We start from the raw sequence: 17,696 nt of genomic DNA, 5'->3' as shown, positions 1-17,696 counted from the left end.
CAATTCAATTAAAAAAATTATATTTCGAGTATCACATAAATTGTTTCATAGGCAATACTCAATACAAGAAGTGAATGTGGTACAAAATATAAACATACATTTAAAAGCGGAAAAGAAAAACTAAGCAAATGCAGAACTGTATATCATGGACAAAATAAATGTGTTATTGGAAAAGAGAGACCCGAGTATTCTCACTGCTCAGTATATCACTGGTAATTCACTCTCGTTTGCTTCGTAGTACAACCTTTCATTCCCTTACATGCCAAGCATATGGTCAAGTTAGAACTGTGTCTTATGACACAATTTCACAAGTGTTAATGTGATCTTTTGTTCATTTCTGTATGATAAGGATCAATAATTATGACCCTATAGCTTCAGAGGGTTCCTGTCTTGTTTAAGAGTCGTTTTAAATGGCGCGTGTCAATGGAATTGTTCTGATCCCACAATATTATTGCACAGATGACGAAGCAAACGTTGAAACCAATCACAGGGACAGAAAAAAATATAAAGCGTTTCGGATACAAGTTTCGTTCCAATGCAGGGCCGAGTTGCATCGTGAGCTATATAGTATGCAATATTCCATAGGGGGAGGGGAACTAGCATATACACTCTCCTTCCATTAACCCTTACAGGATCGAAATCCTAAACCACCATTGAACTTGTATATAAACAGGTCGTCCTTGATGACAGGACTTATTGATATCTGTCCCACCTGGCCTTATTGTACAAGTGGGATGAGGGATGTTGCGCTTTTGAGTTTGGACTGTAATAGACGTGATGTATGGAACAAACTCAGTAGGATGCAGGCATTTAAATTTGGATGAAGTGCACGGTTGATGCAATGGAGGATTAAGCCCACATTATTTTTTTTCTGAGTGGACCGAACTGGGTTTTCATGACACGAAACTGTGGCAATTTATCTCCTCATGAAATGAACTCGCCTTAATGAATATCATTCTTGGGTCTGCACGTAACATGCACCTTCTCCCGCAGTGTGCTTTTCAATAGTTGGAAGTCGGCTTGAGCATAAAGCATCTGTTGCTACGTCGGGAAAACCTCTATAATGTCTTCTGGTTGTCAGGTGCAAGTTTCCACTATACAGAGATGCGCATAGATTTCTGTGAAAAAAAGAAGAAAATGAAATCAAATTGAAATTGAAATTTGACTGTGTAAATAAACTGGTTAATGGTTGTGCAAATCTTACAACTGCACTCACGAATTATCTCAACTTGGAGGAAAGAACTTGACTCCTCCCCATCCGTATTTTCGACATCTATACACCACAGGTATGGATGGATGCACCTCCTACTATCTAGAGATGCGCATAGATTTCTGTGACCAGAAGAAGAGAAATGAAATCAAATTGACATTCAAATTTGATTATGTAAATAAACTGGTTAATGGTTAAAAACTTAACTCATCATCTCCATCCTGCATATTTTCAACATCTATACACCACAGGTATGGATGGATGCAGCCACTCAGATCTTCTTCTCCTACTCGCTCGGCCAAGGCGTTCTCATCGCTCTGGGGAGCTACAACACCCACAGGCACAACTTCGTCAGGTGAGCCAAACTTTATTTTTGATGTTTTCCTTCTATCCACCTTGTGGTACGGTAAATATTGTCTGTGATGGCCTGCCTTTTTTTTTCTCAGTTGGTTAGGCACATTCACTCGTTGTCAAAGCGATAATTCATAACCTTGTCCGACATAACAATTATGAAATTCACGTTCAAATAAAGAATGAACCTGTTTGAACCAGGTGACTAAGGTGACTAGAAAGGCCCATCAGTTTACACTTGGGGAAATCATTCCTTTCATTGTTTTCCGTTGAACGCATTATAATTTATTTTTTCATAATATAAGTACAGTAAATACAAGGCTTGCTGTCAAGTGGATATGCTGACAAGTACCATTTATGCGGATTAACATGAATAATGATCATATCACAGATGCTTGTATCAGCGAACTTAAAAACCAACAAGCCTATTATCTAAAAAGACTATTTTTCTGCTCATGCGCGAGTGGAACTACGAACTGGCTTATCAGTCCTTTCAGTTCGAGTTTCTCTACTCATGCGGAAATGTTGATCATTCACCAACCAAATAATTCAAAAGAATCTCAAATAATGAGCTGAGAGAGGTTTTGTTTTTTATTCATGTTCGAAAAATGAAAACACGTGAACATTTCAAAGAGTAGAAAGCAAAGAAATTATATACAGGTAGGTCTATATAATGTGTAGGCCTATATACACACAAATTTAAGTAGTATGAAAACGCTCCATTTTACCGGCATAAAAGTAAACAACAAACGGGTTAGAATTCATATCGAGAATATGAAATTAATGTTATCCTTTAAAATCCGTTTCTGAAACATAAGGTTGTATACATAAACATATAATATATATTCATATTTATATTCAAATACTTAGTAGGTAGATAGACAGATGGGCGTGTGTGTTTGTTTCTGTCTGTGTGTTATGTGTAGATAGAGAGAACGTTACCCACAAAAGACGAATGTGTAATGATATGTCTTCGTCCTTCACAAATCTCATTTCCATAGGCGTATTCTAGCTGTTACGAGCACGGATGACTGTTGACGTCATTCGCTCAAGCTACAACATAAATTTCACTTTTATTTCCCCATGCACGGTGCAAAATCTTGCTGTCATTCCTGATCTATCCCAAAGATATATACGTATAACTGTTAGTTTAAGAAGAAGGGGGAAAATGCTGGCAGCGAATAATACGGTAATCATTTCGTCAGATGGAGGGGAGAAAATAACACTTATGATTATTGTGCCGTAAAATGCAAGGGGGGGGGGGTAGCGGGAGACAGGCCAGGCGTGGAGCGATTGACTTCAACTTATCTCCTCATCCATATTCAGCTACATTAGATCGTGCAAAAGCAATCCATCATTTGCTTCTGTCAAAGGCTTTGCGCCCTAAGGTGAACTATCACCCATCACTATCCCATTCGCGTCTGCGCCTGCGCATTGTTGTAGATAGAACACGAACATTCCATCCAGTGACGTCCACTTCTGCTTCCGGTAGAGCCGATAGAAAGTTCGCGACATGCGCCCCTACCACCATCACCACAACCACTACCACTACCATTACCTTTACCACCTACACAACCACCACCACCACTACCACTGCCACTGTCACCACCAATACCAATACCAATACCAATACCAATACCAATACCAATACCAATACCAATACCAATACCAATACCAATACCAATACCAATACCAATACCAATACCAATACCACAACCACCGCTGCCACCACCGTCAATACCATTACCACCACCACCAAGGGCAAAAAGAACAACCTTCTCGAAATACAGATTTTACTCATTTCCTTGAAGCCAATTCATTTTTTTTTTTTTGAGCTAGGAAAATTCACTAATCTTTTGATGTTGGTTTTCTGCGTTGCTTTGCTGCAAGCTTTTATAGTTACTGGTCACCCACCATGGTACTTTTTTTAATAGCCACAATTTATTAAGACTGGTGGTAAATGACGACAACACGTATAAAGACAGCTGTTCTCGGGTTTTCTCCAGACAACTACTCTTCAGTTAATTAGACGGTGTAGATTTTGGCTCTATTGATGTGACTATCATGAGAAACCGGTGCCCGTAAATGCTATGTACAAGACGATGTTTTCTTTTCGAACTAAAAGCAAATATCACCATACTCTCTGTGTTGTGACGTATCCATTAAGATGAGAGAGAGAGAGAAGCACTCAATCACAATTCGATTTTAGTTTTAGGAAATGCGTCAAGGTTACACCTTGGACTCAATCGTCTTGACGCGTCTATAGGTGTTCACCGTTTCAGTTCCACGCTGATTCACATCACTTGCTGATCTCATGATATCAATTGCACTACGTACACACTCCCAAAGAAACACACACACAAAACGTACTCACCGACAATCAAATAAAGGCGATGAATGTATCCTGTGTGATGATGAAAGACGAATTGATGTAAGCCGACCAATAAAACGTGTTCCGTTCTGGTGTCAACTGACCCGCGACGCGAAATGTCCTACATTTTGAGGGTTTGGCAAAGTTAAACTAAGAAGGGATGTAGTAGGAATGATGCCGCACGTGTACGAGTGACCCAACATTAGTCATTAGTCACCATTAGTTGACATTAGGCGGCATGAGTAATGATAAAAAGATGCACTTATTGTCACTGTTATAATTTTCATTAGACAGTAATAACATTTCGATTAGGAGAAGTGATCGTATTATAGCCTCACGATTACACTTCTTAAAATCTTAATCATCTTGCTGCTAGAGAATAGGTTCTCAACTTTCCAACCGGAGCTTGTCATTTAGGGGTTCAGAATCCGCGAGGTCAATGCAAGCAAAATTTTGTAGTAGATTTTAGCTTCTTCTTTTTTTCGTCACTCACCGCTGCGGTACAAACTTTTTTTTTTCCGATATCTTTTTCTCGTTGTCGACATTTCAACAGAAAAATCGCTCTGTTACCCCCAGAACGTCGAGAAAAAAATGAAATAAATGGAAACACAAACCATTGACGAATTTTTTTTTAATACTGTATTTCTAGGTATGTGAGAGAAGTTGTGGGGGAGGAGGAGGGATGAAAGATTGCCTTCAGTGGCGTTTAATATATATTTTGTTCCTTTTATGTCCAACTTGCTCTCCCGGACAATTTGACATAGAAATCTGCGTGGAAAAGAGCAAAGTGCAGAGTTCATTGTTAGACATTGACTGGACGAATTCATCTATAAAACCTCCCTCGATGTGAAACATCATTGTTACGCCTACACCCCCCCCCCCCCACCTCCATTATTTCCGGGTACATAAGGGTTATGATCACTTACCTCCCAATTGTATTGCCGTTCCGCTCGACAGGCATGGGATTACATTAAGATTGGGGTGACTCTGGCTTCATTATTTCTCGTGTCTAGTCTTTCACGATTTTCCCGCGCTTTTTGGCTTCGCGTGTGTCTGACGCTTTGACCCATCAGGAATGTTTGCTCGGTTCGTCACCAAGGTAACGTGCTCAAACAGTCGGTCACTAAGGCGACGTAGCATCGTCGAGCGCATTGTTTTTGTTTTACAGGTGCACACAAATGCACACACACGGAGTGCGTCACACGTTCACAACTTGATACACACACAGATGTATTCTCTTTGCAAGTTTCACATCGCAAGTGTTTTACATGTCTTCCCCGTGATTTGTTAGTTTCCGTTTTACACGTACGCACGCAGATCGACTCTCAGCCCAGCAGATACTACATGTTACACAAGCTCACGACAAACAATCGTAAACACGAAAGTAACTCATACACACAAACTCATTCGGAATGTAAGATTCATATCGATTTTTTTTTTTCTAATGCGTTTTTCCCCTTTTTGAAAACCGGACTTTTCACGACAATCAAAACACTTGAAGTGATGTTAGCATCAACAGCGAATGACGTCATAGATATGTCATAAATCATCGGCTAAACAGCTAAAAGAGAATTCGTCGTAATTTTACTCTGAAGACGAATTCCTACAGGGATAAGACTGCCGAGTGTGAATCTATTTTGTTGATGTTTTGAAGGCTGTGTCCTCCTACTATTAATGATGATGAGTAAATAGGAAATTACCGGCCTTCAAGAAGCAATAACGATAAAGACATTAGACACCACCAAGTGTGCGAGTGTCACATCAGCTAACGACAAGATTAAGTGACGCGTACGTTATGATAATGTAAGGAGCAATTACTTCGCTAATTATTACACATTAAGCTTTCTGCTCATTTGCCGTCGACGCAATAAGGGCACACGACGAACTCCCTAACGTGTTCTAATATATCTTCTCCCAAGTTCTGTGATGATGCGCAAAACTTTGCTGTACTTTCTATCTCTTCATCATTATCTCTCTCCCCTTCTCTCTCTTTTCCTTTACTCTCCCATCGGTTTTCTCCTCTTTCTTTCTCACTCTATCTCTCCCTCTCCCTCTCTGCATGTCTGTCTCTTCCTTTCTCTCTCTCTCTCTCTCTCTCTTTATCCCTCTCCTTAGTTCCTCACTCATATTCAAAGTGCTCCATTTGAAGCTTCGCGCGTGCTGCTATCAATAAAGCGGCTCATTTCATTACTACCAACGCGTAGATAACAAATAATATGCATTATTAGTTAAGAGACTCTAGCGTTTCTACCATGTGTTTAATCAATTGCTTTTTCGGCGCGGTTTTTTTTTTTTTTCTATTGGGCTGACATTGGATGGCAATGGCGCGTGCGCAGCCTTCATACTGTCGTCACACATTTTACGGCCCGCATCCAGCCCGAGGAATAATTATTCTTAAAGTTTGTTTTTTTGGCTGCTTCCTATATTTTGCTCCTCATTTTCCTTCGCATCTCAATCTCCGGTCTCCCCTCCTTTTTTCTCCTTTATTGCTGCTTTAGCTTCCTCATCTCGTCCCCCCGTCATGTCTTTTGATATTCAGCGTGCCAGCTCAGACGCAGTCCGTTAACCTTGAAGTGCATTAAGGTGAAGATGAGATATTGATTGGTTTATGAGTGATTCACCATTGACATGCTACAGATCAAATTTGGAGGGGATGTTAGCCCCGCGCCACACGGTGAAAAGATGAACTGAGCCGCTGCACTTGTACCTGACCAGCCCCCCAGAGTAGATGGGAATAGCCGGTGGTTGGTCTTGTTTGGGGGGGGGGGGGCAGGGGTGGGGGAGGAGGAAGAGAAGAGGGGTATAGAGCGTCGCTACCTGGAAGGTGCCGCCTATCATACCCAGCTCCCTATGATGCTGAAAATCCTCGCGGCACATCGTGGCCTCGTACTCTGCATGAACGTGACCTTTTGCGGAGCACTTTTTGGTCTAGCATTATATGTTTCCTTTTCTCTCCCTCTCTTCTCTCTTTCCACCTCGTTCTCTCTCCTTCCCTCCCCCCCCCTCTCCCAATGCCTCTCTCCCTCTCCATCTTTTTCTCTCTTCTAATTCTCTCTCAGTTTACCAGATTCCCGCCATCTATCCCTGATCCCTATCTCTCGCTTTTCGTGCCTTTCAAAGCCCATCTCTCGAATGCGATCAATCGATGCCTCGTTCATATGAGAGCATGTTGTTCCAGAGCCCAGTCTCTGTCACCAGCCGGCGATCCAAGAGCGTCGCGTGGTGCCCCGCATGCTAAACCGGGGGGCAAAAGGAAACTACACATGAGAGGAAAAGGGGGGAATTTTCGTGCGTCCGCGTCAAACGTTTGCTTGATGATCGCTATGTTTGTCAGCTATGTAATATTGCCAATTTAACAATTTACCCCTAATGGGGTTGATTTGCAAAACATCGTCTCCTTGATTGTAGGCTGGAAAAAAAAAAAGCCGTCCTCTTTGGCGAGACTAAAACGTTGTCGGCGGGAAACTGGTATAGAGCCTGGGATTGAAGCTGAAAGCAATATCGCTGTAAGGGGCATAAGGTTACCAATATAAATGCTATCACGAAGACAGAAAAGGGGGGAGATTGTTAGAGAGAAAGAGGGGGGCTTAGGATTTGGACGCTGATCCTATAACGCATCTAATTGCTTTTCAGCGTATTGAAAGCTGGCCGATGTAATTCAAATATTGCGTCTCGTTCCGGCGTGCACTTTGATATTTCGGACACGATGTACGTTGGCGAGGAGTAGCGGGGCAGAGACGGGCTCCATGCTCTTCGTTGTCTGGACCTTCATCCGAAACAATCAGGCAGATGGTCATGCAGCCCCCCCCCCCCCCGTCTTCCTCACCCACCAAAATGTCTTTGCTGACTCCTGGTAGCGAAGAATCATACTTCAGATTAAGACAAACATCCTGAAATAACGGAGATTTAGCTATAGGTTTCCCCGTAATTATTTTAAAAAACTCCAAAATTTAAGAGATAAAACGCAAGGATAATCTGCGAGAGTTTCAGCAAAGAAAACGAACAAAAACAAAAACACAAACGAAGAATGATTATGAAAATGAGGATGAAGTTGTCCAATGTTTCAAGGGTTTCATTTCCACGAGTGATGGAATGATTGTGACGTCTTGGAGAAACGGGGGGGGGGGGGTGGGGGAGGGGATGGGGAACCTCGGCCATGTGTATGTGACAGCATCACTCAATGACATTTGCATCACAGGATCCTCACGACCCAGAATAAACATGAAATTTCATTGCTGAAGTGACCTTACTCTACATAGGAGAACACGTGACTGTAGGAAGAAAGTACATCGACTCTTACATAGCAGGGACGAATGTGAAACTCCAACGAGCAAAACTACAGCTATGGTCAATTTCACATCATAACTCCTCGTAGCCTTCCGCAAACTTGTTGTTTGCATATACTTTTCTGCACTTACTTCAAAAATAAATGTTGAAAGCAATCATATAATATACAAAAGTAATCAGCCAAACAATGTACATTGTACACATTGTACATATAGGTATATTCAATACTATACTCTGTTTGAAAGAATGTAAGATAAATTTTGAATGATTTAGTGATGGTCAAGTGTATAATTTAGAAAGCAAATACCCAGTGCGATAGTAGCCAACGGTAAAATGATAACTGTACATTGCCTGTATAAACGATGAGCGTTAGTTGAAGTAATGACTTCATAAAATAGAGATTCATTGTTAATGCCAAATCCGTGTGTCGCAGTTAGATGAATTATTTTTTTTTAGTGATTTTGCTATTCTGTTATCTTAACAATATGATGCAAGTCATACATACAGACAATCAAACGCTCCTAACTTGTACCTGAATTTGCACGTTTGTTTTTGTTTTTTTTTATTACCACTTTCAGGAGCACTGACCTAATAATCTCACTGCATTCTTATCAAGAATCTGCACCTTATGCATTTGAAGAGAAAATAAGACGAGTATTCCTGTCGCTTTAAGAATTCTTTGGTCTTTGAGCTTATCGTGGGATATGCTTGATCGCGCATGTCGACCGCATCCGTCTCCAAAATAAGATTGGTATAGCAGAATTAAATTATTAAGTCCTTTTTCCACTTAAGGTCGCGTGCGCCAACCCCATGTCTTGTCACTAGATGGCGGTTTTCAAATACACGTTATTTGCATAATAATCCACTTTTTTACGTTATCTGCCTCCCTCGATTTCAATGCCTGCTGTCAATTGTCTTAAAACCACTTCGACAGCGATGCGCTGAATTGATAATGGATGACGTTAGGATGTGCCCCGTGGAAATACAGCTTGCCTCGGATTCGCACCAAATCGACCAGCTTATGAATATCCTTAAAGTAAAGTGATTTTCCTATTGCGCTTTCTTCTCTAAGGCCACGAATCGTAGTGAGGCATTTTTAATGCATCCTTTGCCTTACATTTTGTTTCTGTGATTCGAATTTATAACGGTTTCTCGTCATATTCATGCGAGGTTACTCCAGCATTTGGCAAAAACTCCAGGACTCCCAAGACTAACCCTAATAAATGAAGTATAATCTCCATATCAATGGCAAGCCAGTGTTTCGATATGGAGGGAAAAAAAGAAAATGATACATCATGCAATCCAATGTAATTTGAATTTAGATATAATATAAAGAGACAAAAGAAAACTTGATAGAATACATATTTATGCATTTTAGTATGTGTTTCAAACATTTATGGTTTTCTCTCTGCTTCTAGTTTGACAATTGTCTGACTTACAGTAGCTTGTTACTTGCGTTTTTCACATACACTTTCAACTTCTTCTGGAAAATCAAAGTCTTATAGAGTATATTAAGATACAAGCTAAATTCAGCTCGATATATTTGTTACTTTTGATTTTGCCTGATTTTTTGTTGTTGAAAGACTGCATATATGAGAAGCGGAAACGAAATATGTAAAACAAGCAGGAGAAAGGCATCTCCTCCAGTTATACAGTGCTGTTCCAAGGACATCGACTTTTGGACCCCGTGGCTTAAAATATGTATATATTTATTTCTGGATTGGTAGTTTTGTTTTGTTTCGTTTTTGTTTTGTTTTTGTTTTGTTTTTGTGGTTGTTTATAAATTTGCTACTATGTCTACAGACGACATCTCTACTTAGCTTTCACACGCGCAGAGGCGCCGAGACATCGAGGCGCACGTCCAAACAAAATTGCAGGAGTTATCCGCCGAAATTAGGTTCGCACTGAGATAAGCACATTGATTACGAAATGATTCAACTCTGATTAGCTTCAAAAGTGAGGCCCATGTTTAGAAAGGAGTAAAGCCAAACTCTCGCAATTTTCATGCCCTAATATTTCAGTATATATATTTTAAGGCAGATGGAAGCGCTCGTGGCTAAGATAATTCAATTTTTCTCTGAAAGTGATCGCCCGAGCAAGTCTGATGATGATATCATAAGAACCAGGGGCTTTGTTTGTGCATTGCTCTGGATGAACTCGCATCACGAATGATCAGGAAAGTGTAATGGGGAAAGTGAGTTGATAAAGAGCCGAGAATTTTCGTGCACCTTCTGAGAATTTATGGAGCAGCTAAATACGATGATACTATTTTCACAGAGACGAAGACATTGCCCTGTATTTGATCCCCGTAACCTGAGTGATGATCTCTCTGTCTATCATGATACAATGATGCGCAGGACAGAGTGGATCGGTGAGAATTGGTTACGCGAGTTTAACTTTGGAGCTGTTTAAACCCACGAGCACAGCGAGTGGGTTTCAGACTACTGTTTCCAAAGTTAAACAAGAGCATCTAATTTTCACTGATCCACGAAATAGGCCTGTGCATCATGCATTTTATAAAATGGGCCCATATATTCATGAAATTCAACCTTTACCCCCATCATGCGTCCATTATTCCTACAGTACAAGGCTTGAACCATGCGTTCGGATTTACCGGACGCATGGCTCTGTGTGGATCAGTAAAAATCAATGCATGATAATTGACCAATCAGATTGCAGAGATTCTAGAGCCCATTTTATGATAGAAATTTAAAAAAAAAAATGTGATTAATGGCCAGTAGTCAAATCATGTTTTTTCTCGGCACATGATAATCTGACGCACGGGAACGATAAGATGATACATTATGAAGGAAACGCGGACTTCAGCTCGATTGCTTGGTATTCCCAATGATAATATGTGACCCTGCACCTCAAAACAAACAAAAAGTCGCCAGACATTAATTTTTAGTTAAGACCATATTCTGAAAGAGCAGACTTTAAGCTTTAAAATGATGTATAACTCAAATCAAATGGACTCTCCTAACCTATCTAAATATTGGAAAGAAAGCACAAAATCAGGTAAAGTGTGAACTGAGAAAAGAGGCTCTGAAGTACAGTGTCTATTCAAGCGCTTAATCTTTCCCAAACCGTGCTGGCTGTGCGATGAATGGGACAAAAAACAGGAAGTAAACCATCAGAGTTACAACAATGAAGAGATGATCAGATTAAACTGAAATTAAGCATGACTCATCAACACATTCTGTCCATAATTAATGCCAATTTTTAAAACAGTAACACTATCCTTTCAAAAGTTATTGGAGTTGAAAGTGAAGAGTGTGGACAAAAAATGAAAAAGGGATTCTGAAGACACACCTAATCACACTATTCTACCAAAAATATTCGAGATAAACTGCTAAAAAACACACTTTCCTGCCCGTTTTATGATACCAAATTTTAGCATAATGTAAAAGAAGACCCGCTCTTTCAGAAATTATGAAAAAGTCAAGTTCGGCTATAGTTGACCCATTTCACTTATTTTCAGTCCTCATGCGAAATCAGTGTGTGTGACTTTATGTTCGTTTTGAGGTGCACGGTCACATATTGTTATTGTTAATATAATAATAGCAATCGAGCTGAAGTGAAGGACAAATAGTCTCGCTTCGCCTAACTTCACACAGTAGACCTTTAAGTACGTTTTGCTTACAATTTCTTTAAAGGAAAACATATTTCTTATATGCCTGCAGAACCGTCCACTTTTGATCTAAAATATACACATATTAGTTATGCATAAGAAATGTGTGAAAGAAGGCAGACATAACACGATTTCAGTGGGTTGGGTGATGACGAAAATGTGAAATAATAAGTACTACACTCTCAGAGCATACCCGATTGTGGTTGCTAACTTTTTTGTTTGTTTGTTTTGTTTTCATAATCGAGTATCGATGATCGGCAAAGTGAATCACACGCAGCTTGTTGGAAATACGATTGCTAGGGCACGATCGATCATCACGTGAAGTTCTACCTACCCACTACTGCATGGGGATGGCGCTACAGGGATAAAAGTCCGAGATGCCCATGCGAAATTATTTTTACACTCTTGATCTCAAAAGGCTCCAAAACAACTCACCATCCCGACAAATCGCATCAGCCAAACCCTTTCCGTGTTGTATTGCAAACAAATTCCGAATGGTGGGAGGTGAATTTTGCGCCCTTCTGAGAACAATGTTTTGGGTTTAATAAATGAAAGGGATTGTTTTTCTCTCTTTGACACGACATTGTGTCCGAGCAAGGAGGAGGAATCACGTACCTCTTCATGATGACGTAGGGAAGTTTTACCGTGATCCATGTGTGTTCCATTTAAGCAAGACTGTTTCGTATAGCCCTGAAATACGAGTGTAATGTGAAAGTGGCTTCTGTGGTGGATGTGTGTGTGTGTGCTTGTATTTCATAGCAAGATGTCTGTCCTGAAAACACCTATTCATCACATCCAACGATAACTGTATAACCATAACAATAACAACAATAACTACAAGGACCCTAACTAGGTTCTCAATACTTCATCAAAGGGCAATCGCTTTGAGGGTTATTCTTTTTAATTTCAATCTATTTCAATATTTTAGGCCTACATTTAAAATGTCACTCCTGTGTCTTTTGTTGTCGTCACTATACTTAAAAGGTTAAAAGATTACTCTTCATTCTTAAAAGAAACATGGGGAGGGAGGAGATGAATGGTGGTGAAAGGGAATAGACTAATTTGAAATGTCATTGATGACTCTTCTGGAACTCAACATTCGCCTCCAAGTGTTAGTGTAATCTGTTTGATAATATTGTCGCTGAGCATTATATTAAAGAGCACCTTGAAAGTTCAAAGGGAACAAAGTTGAAAGAAAGAACAGGATTATACCTTTTGGCTTCGCGATGAGGAAGATTGATATAGAGGAAAGAGAAGAAAAAGAACACTCTGTTTTGTTGCCCTCGGCTTTCTGTGGATGGAATTATGTCGTGAGGATTTGGGGTGCCCGCAAAAAGAGGGTTGCAAAACTCTAAAACAGGTACTGTCAGTAGTCTGCCTTCTTTACTCTTCTGATCAGAAGCAATGCTCCGGCGATGTTTTGCTGCCGATACCTTAAGGCTGTTTCTGTCGCTGATGTGGAGAAAAGACTCCGAAAGGGACGGTCTAGTAAGAATAAGACGAAGATTAGAGATACATAGAGATCGGGAGGAGGGGGGGGGGGGGGTAAGAGAACACCGAGCACAGGTAATCTCAACAACTTCCTATTGCTCCAGAACAGAACATCCATAGGCGTCTTCTTTAAGTGCAGCCCAGAATTTTCGCAGGTCGTCATGAAGCATGTAGGGCGCTGCTGTACAGGCCCTGGGCGTTAAGTATAAAATGGGAGGGATTTGATATCTGGCATTACGGAGAGGAAGAGAGAGAGAGAGAGAGAGAGAGAGAGGGAGGGGAAGAGAGAGGGAGAGATGGGTCGGACCTCTTGATTCCGGGGCTCTGTCGCGACGCGATCAATACTGAATTAAAAGAAAACAGCATTTCATATCTAATCGCAGATGGAGTCGTGTCTTCATCTTTACCTCTGGGCGGTGCGATATTGATTCGATCCGACGGCTACTTCTTTTTCTGTAGCGGCGCTCCCTTTCCCGCTCCCCCTTTCTCTCCCTGTCTCCCTCTTTGTGAAGACTTGGGTTTCCTTTGCAGCCATCGATTCCCTAACGCGATGTTTAGACAATGTAGAACTTCATGATGGATTAGGTATGACAGGTTCGTGGGCTATAGTATAACATCCGTGATCACGGTGGTATTATTGGCAGTTATAACACCGGCACATATCGCAATAATGTGGCTGAAAGGTGAAGAGAGAAATATTATTGCAGTGTACCACATGCTAACGATAGCGTTATTAACATATTGAAATTAATATATATATATATATATATATATATATATATATATATATATATATATATATATATATACATCGGCACATTTATCTTACACAGTTGAAACAAACAGAAAACTGTTAGTTTGACTCGGAAAGAAATCATTCGTGCAATGATGTTTGTGTGACTAAATTTGTGAAGCGAAGTTGTTATACAAATTGTCATATTATTGATGGCTTGCACGAACCTCCTTTATCTCGCATTTTGAAATTACTTTTTTTTTTCTTTATGAGCGCATCTTTAATCCACCGGCCATTGTGAGAAATGAATGCCAGTTGAATGTTAAAAAGTGAATCACTCAAACGGACGCTCTAATTGGACTCGTGTGAATGGTATCTTTTTATCGATTTTTTTTTCTTTTTTCCCATTGTTAGAAACGTGTGTAGTCAGTAAGACCCACTAGTTACCGTTTCTTCTCATTCAGGGAGGGAAATATTAGGCTCGTTTTGCAAGAGAAGTAGAGACGCGCGCAAATTGTCATATTTTGACAGTTGGCAAATTGTCAATACTCCACTTAAGATATGAAAACACTTCTCGCATGAACTGTTGCAATGCTTTCACGTATTCAAAATATGAGCAAGAGACAAATAAATTGCATTTTTTAAGTGTAAATTTTGGCTTCGGTCGGTAACGGCATAAGGCATTTAAAAGGCGTATGAGTATGGCTACACTTATTATAGCTGCAATGTCAAGATTGCTGAAGATCAGATTTTCTTTTTCATCCTTCTCTGAATACATTGTGCACCAAAGAAATATGATAAAGCTGATAACTGTAAAAGCGTGTAACAAGGAAGTTTGATTATCATTGTTATCATGCATGTGTGTCATCTTGTCCCGTTATAGCTTTACTTGTACCACTGTGTACCCCTTCCTCTTATCTCTTTGCTTTTATCTTTTATCTCTTTTATCTCTTATCTTTTTGCTTTTATATCTTCTGAATCGGAAAGCCCATTTGTTTATTCGGATATATACGCACGTGTGCAAATACTTTTTTTTTTTTAAAATTAGGGAACTTGCTAATTGTACAAGCTCTGCTTTTTTTTTTACAGGTTCCCTCCATATCCCTTACTAGCTAGTACTATTTCAACTCACAGTGATTTCATGATTATCAAATTATTTGTAAATTACGTGTATTGTGCTTGTAGGTGCAGGTGTGTATACTATATTATTGTTTGTATTTGTATTTGCTTCAAGAAATTTCACCTTCTTGTACAAATCGTATAATGCTACTTTACAATAATTTTGTTTATTACAGTATTTGGATATGGAAATGAATAACTGAAATGAAATGAAAATGAAGAATATCGCATCGGAAAAAGATAAAAGGAATAAGGAAGCGCCAGGCGTCAGTGCCGTGAAGATGGCGGTCTTTCACTTTGGATGACAGAAGAAAGAGAAAGAGGAAATGCAGATATCCTGAACAAACGTCAGATGATGGAAATGTTGTCAGAAACTTTTCTTTTATATATACATATGATATAGGTGATACTGACCCCAAACGCTGCTCGTATGAGAGGAGTCAACGTCATTGCAATCCCAAACTATAAAGCAGCCGAATATGATAACCCGATCGCGGGAATCAAGAATGTCATTTGCGTGCTTATTTTTATCGTCATGTTTTTGTTGTTGTTTAGAGAGGGGTTGAGCGGACAATTCGTACGAAGCATTTTTTTTTAGTGATTAATTTGTTTTCCAACCCGGAGCGATACCTCTTCACTCTAGACCACGAGGGGTAATCCATCACACCCTGAGAGCAATATTCTTTGGCCTTTTTCCAGCTACGGGACAGCATGCCTCTTCTCGGGAGACCCGCTCCCAACCTGCCTCTTCCTATTTTCCCCGTGCTCCGTTTTCAGTTTCTCATTTTCTCAGTCTTTTCCCCCATCTTCATAACTGCACTCGATATATATTCGCCATGAAAACAACAACAAGAACAACAACAACCATAACAAACAATCACTCCAACAATAACAACAACCACAACATTTCTGTATAATATTGTCATTTTTTTCCCCCATTCCGTCATACCTACATGTAGTGCACATAACCAGTGACATTTTATGTCCTGAAGACATGTTTATGTCTGCCATATTGTGTTATCAAACTATGAATCTATTGAGTCATCGTTTACCCACACGTTCATCAATCCATCTAGTCATCCAACTGTACACAACTCTGCCCCTTGATCCCCCATTCTACCTTTGATGATGATGGTGATAATAATGGTAATGATAATAATAATTATTATAAAATAATAATAATAATAATTAGGGTTTTTTTTATCCAGGGTAGCCTCTTCAGTGTTGGCACTATTTTACTATTTTACTATTCTAATGTCTTCATTATTACCCTAGCACTGCCAAATACCCATTTATACACCTGGGTCAAGAGGGACCTGGTGGGCAAAAACATCTTGCCCAAGGAAGTAAGCACTGACCTGGATTCGAACTCGAGTCCCCTGATTGGGAGTCAGCTAAGGAGTCTTATCCACTTTGTCACAGCGCCCCCATCCATCCATCTTTCCATCCATCTATCTCTCTCATTCTCTCTCTCTCTCTCTCTCTCTCTCTCTCTCTCTCTCTCATCATCATCATCATCCTCCTGTCTTTACCCAACCTCAATCTTCGCTCAAAACAGACACACACACACACACACAAGAGCATACAATCACACAATCACACACACGCATTTACACGTACACCATTATGGATCCAGCACCAACACTTGAGGTGTTAAAAAGCACTGAATAAATATGTCAGGAGGTTTCCCATGACTTCGGTCTCAAGGATGGCGAACTTCACGCATTTTCTTCTCCAGTCGGCTCCGTGAGGGTTTGTCTTTTTTTCCCCCCTCAGATCGCTTGCGTCATGGGGACACCGTTTAAGTGCTTTGGACAGGGATAATGAGTCCACCCAGTGCTTAAGTGGCTTACTAGATTACAAGTGACGCTAAAAGGGTGTGCTAAGGAGACATTTTAGCCGTGAGGTTTTTCACCGACGTGTCGCTTAATTCTCCCACTTTACCCCTGTACCTCTTTAACTTTCACATCGGCACATGACACCAACCCAACACCAGATCTTGTAAGGGCACTGGTTATCTCTTTAATTGTCTGTCATCCGGATCCCGGTCGAGCGCCGAGTGTGGACTTTTTACAGCTTGTTTATAAATCCTCCACGTAGTTTAGCTGGGCTTTAGATTATTATGCGAATTATAAGGTTTTATCATTGATTCTTATCGGAATCATCATTCGGGGATCGGAATTTTCACTAAGGAAAGGCTAGATTTGAATCACCGCCTTAACCTGTGGCTTGAATAATCATGTTCTACCAGCCATCGCGTGTACGTAGTAGAATTCAAGTTCAGGATCATGCTGCAGTACTCGACAGTATGAAATTGTTTTCACTAGTTTTACTTAAATGTATACCGTGGTACTTGTATCAAAATTGTGTTTGTTTGAAGACATAGGAGACATAGTTCATGATAAGTAGGATGGGCCAAAGCGATGCCATCCTTTGTAGTATTTATTTCATCTCAGTATGGATGTGTTTGAAAGCATTCAATGTTATTTTCTTTTCATGAATT

The 17,696-nt window shown here is 40.2% G+C and overlaps 1 protein-coding gene across 1 annotated transcript in view; it reads left to right on the top strand.

Moving 5' to 3' along the window:
- Positions 1-17,696, top strand: part of LOC140236116 (sodium- and chloride-dependent GABA transporter 2-like) — a 77,231-nt gene that overhangs the window by 37,638 nt on the left and 21,897 nt on the right. The window contains exon 6 of the mRNA XM_072316091.1: positions 1,462-1,565. Coding sequence (XP_072172192.1) covers positions 1,462-1,565 — 104 coding nt within the window. The remainder of the gene's footprint in view (positions 1-1,461; positions 1,566-17,696) is intronic.

The sequence above is a fragment of the Diadema setosum genome, chromosome 1 (assembly GCF_964275005.1).
Source record: "Diadema setosum chromosome 1, eeDiaSeto1, whole genome shotgun sequence".
Classification (NCBI taxonomy): Eukaryota; Metazoa; Echinodermata; class Echinoidea; order Diadematoida; family Diadematidae; genus Diadema; species Diadema setosum.
The sequence above is the reverse complement of the archived record's forward strand: the minus strand, read 5'-3'. Positions and strand labels throughout refer to the sequence as shown.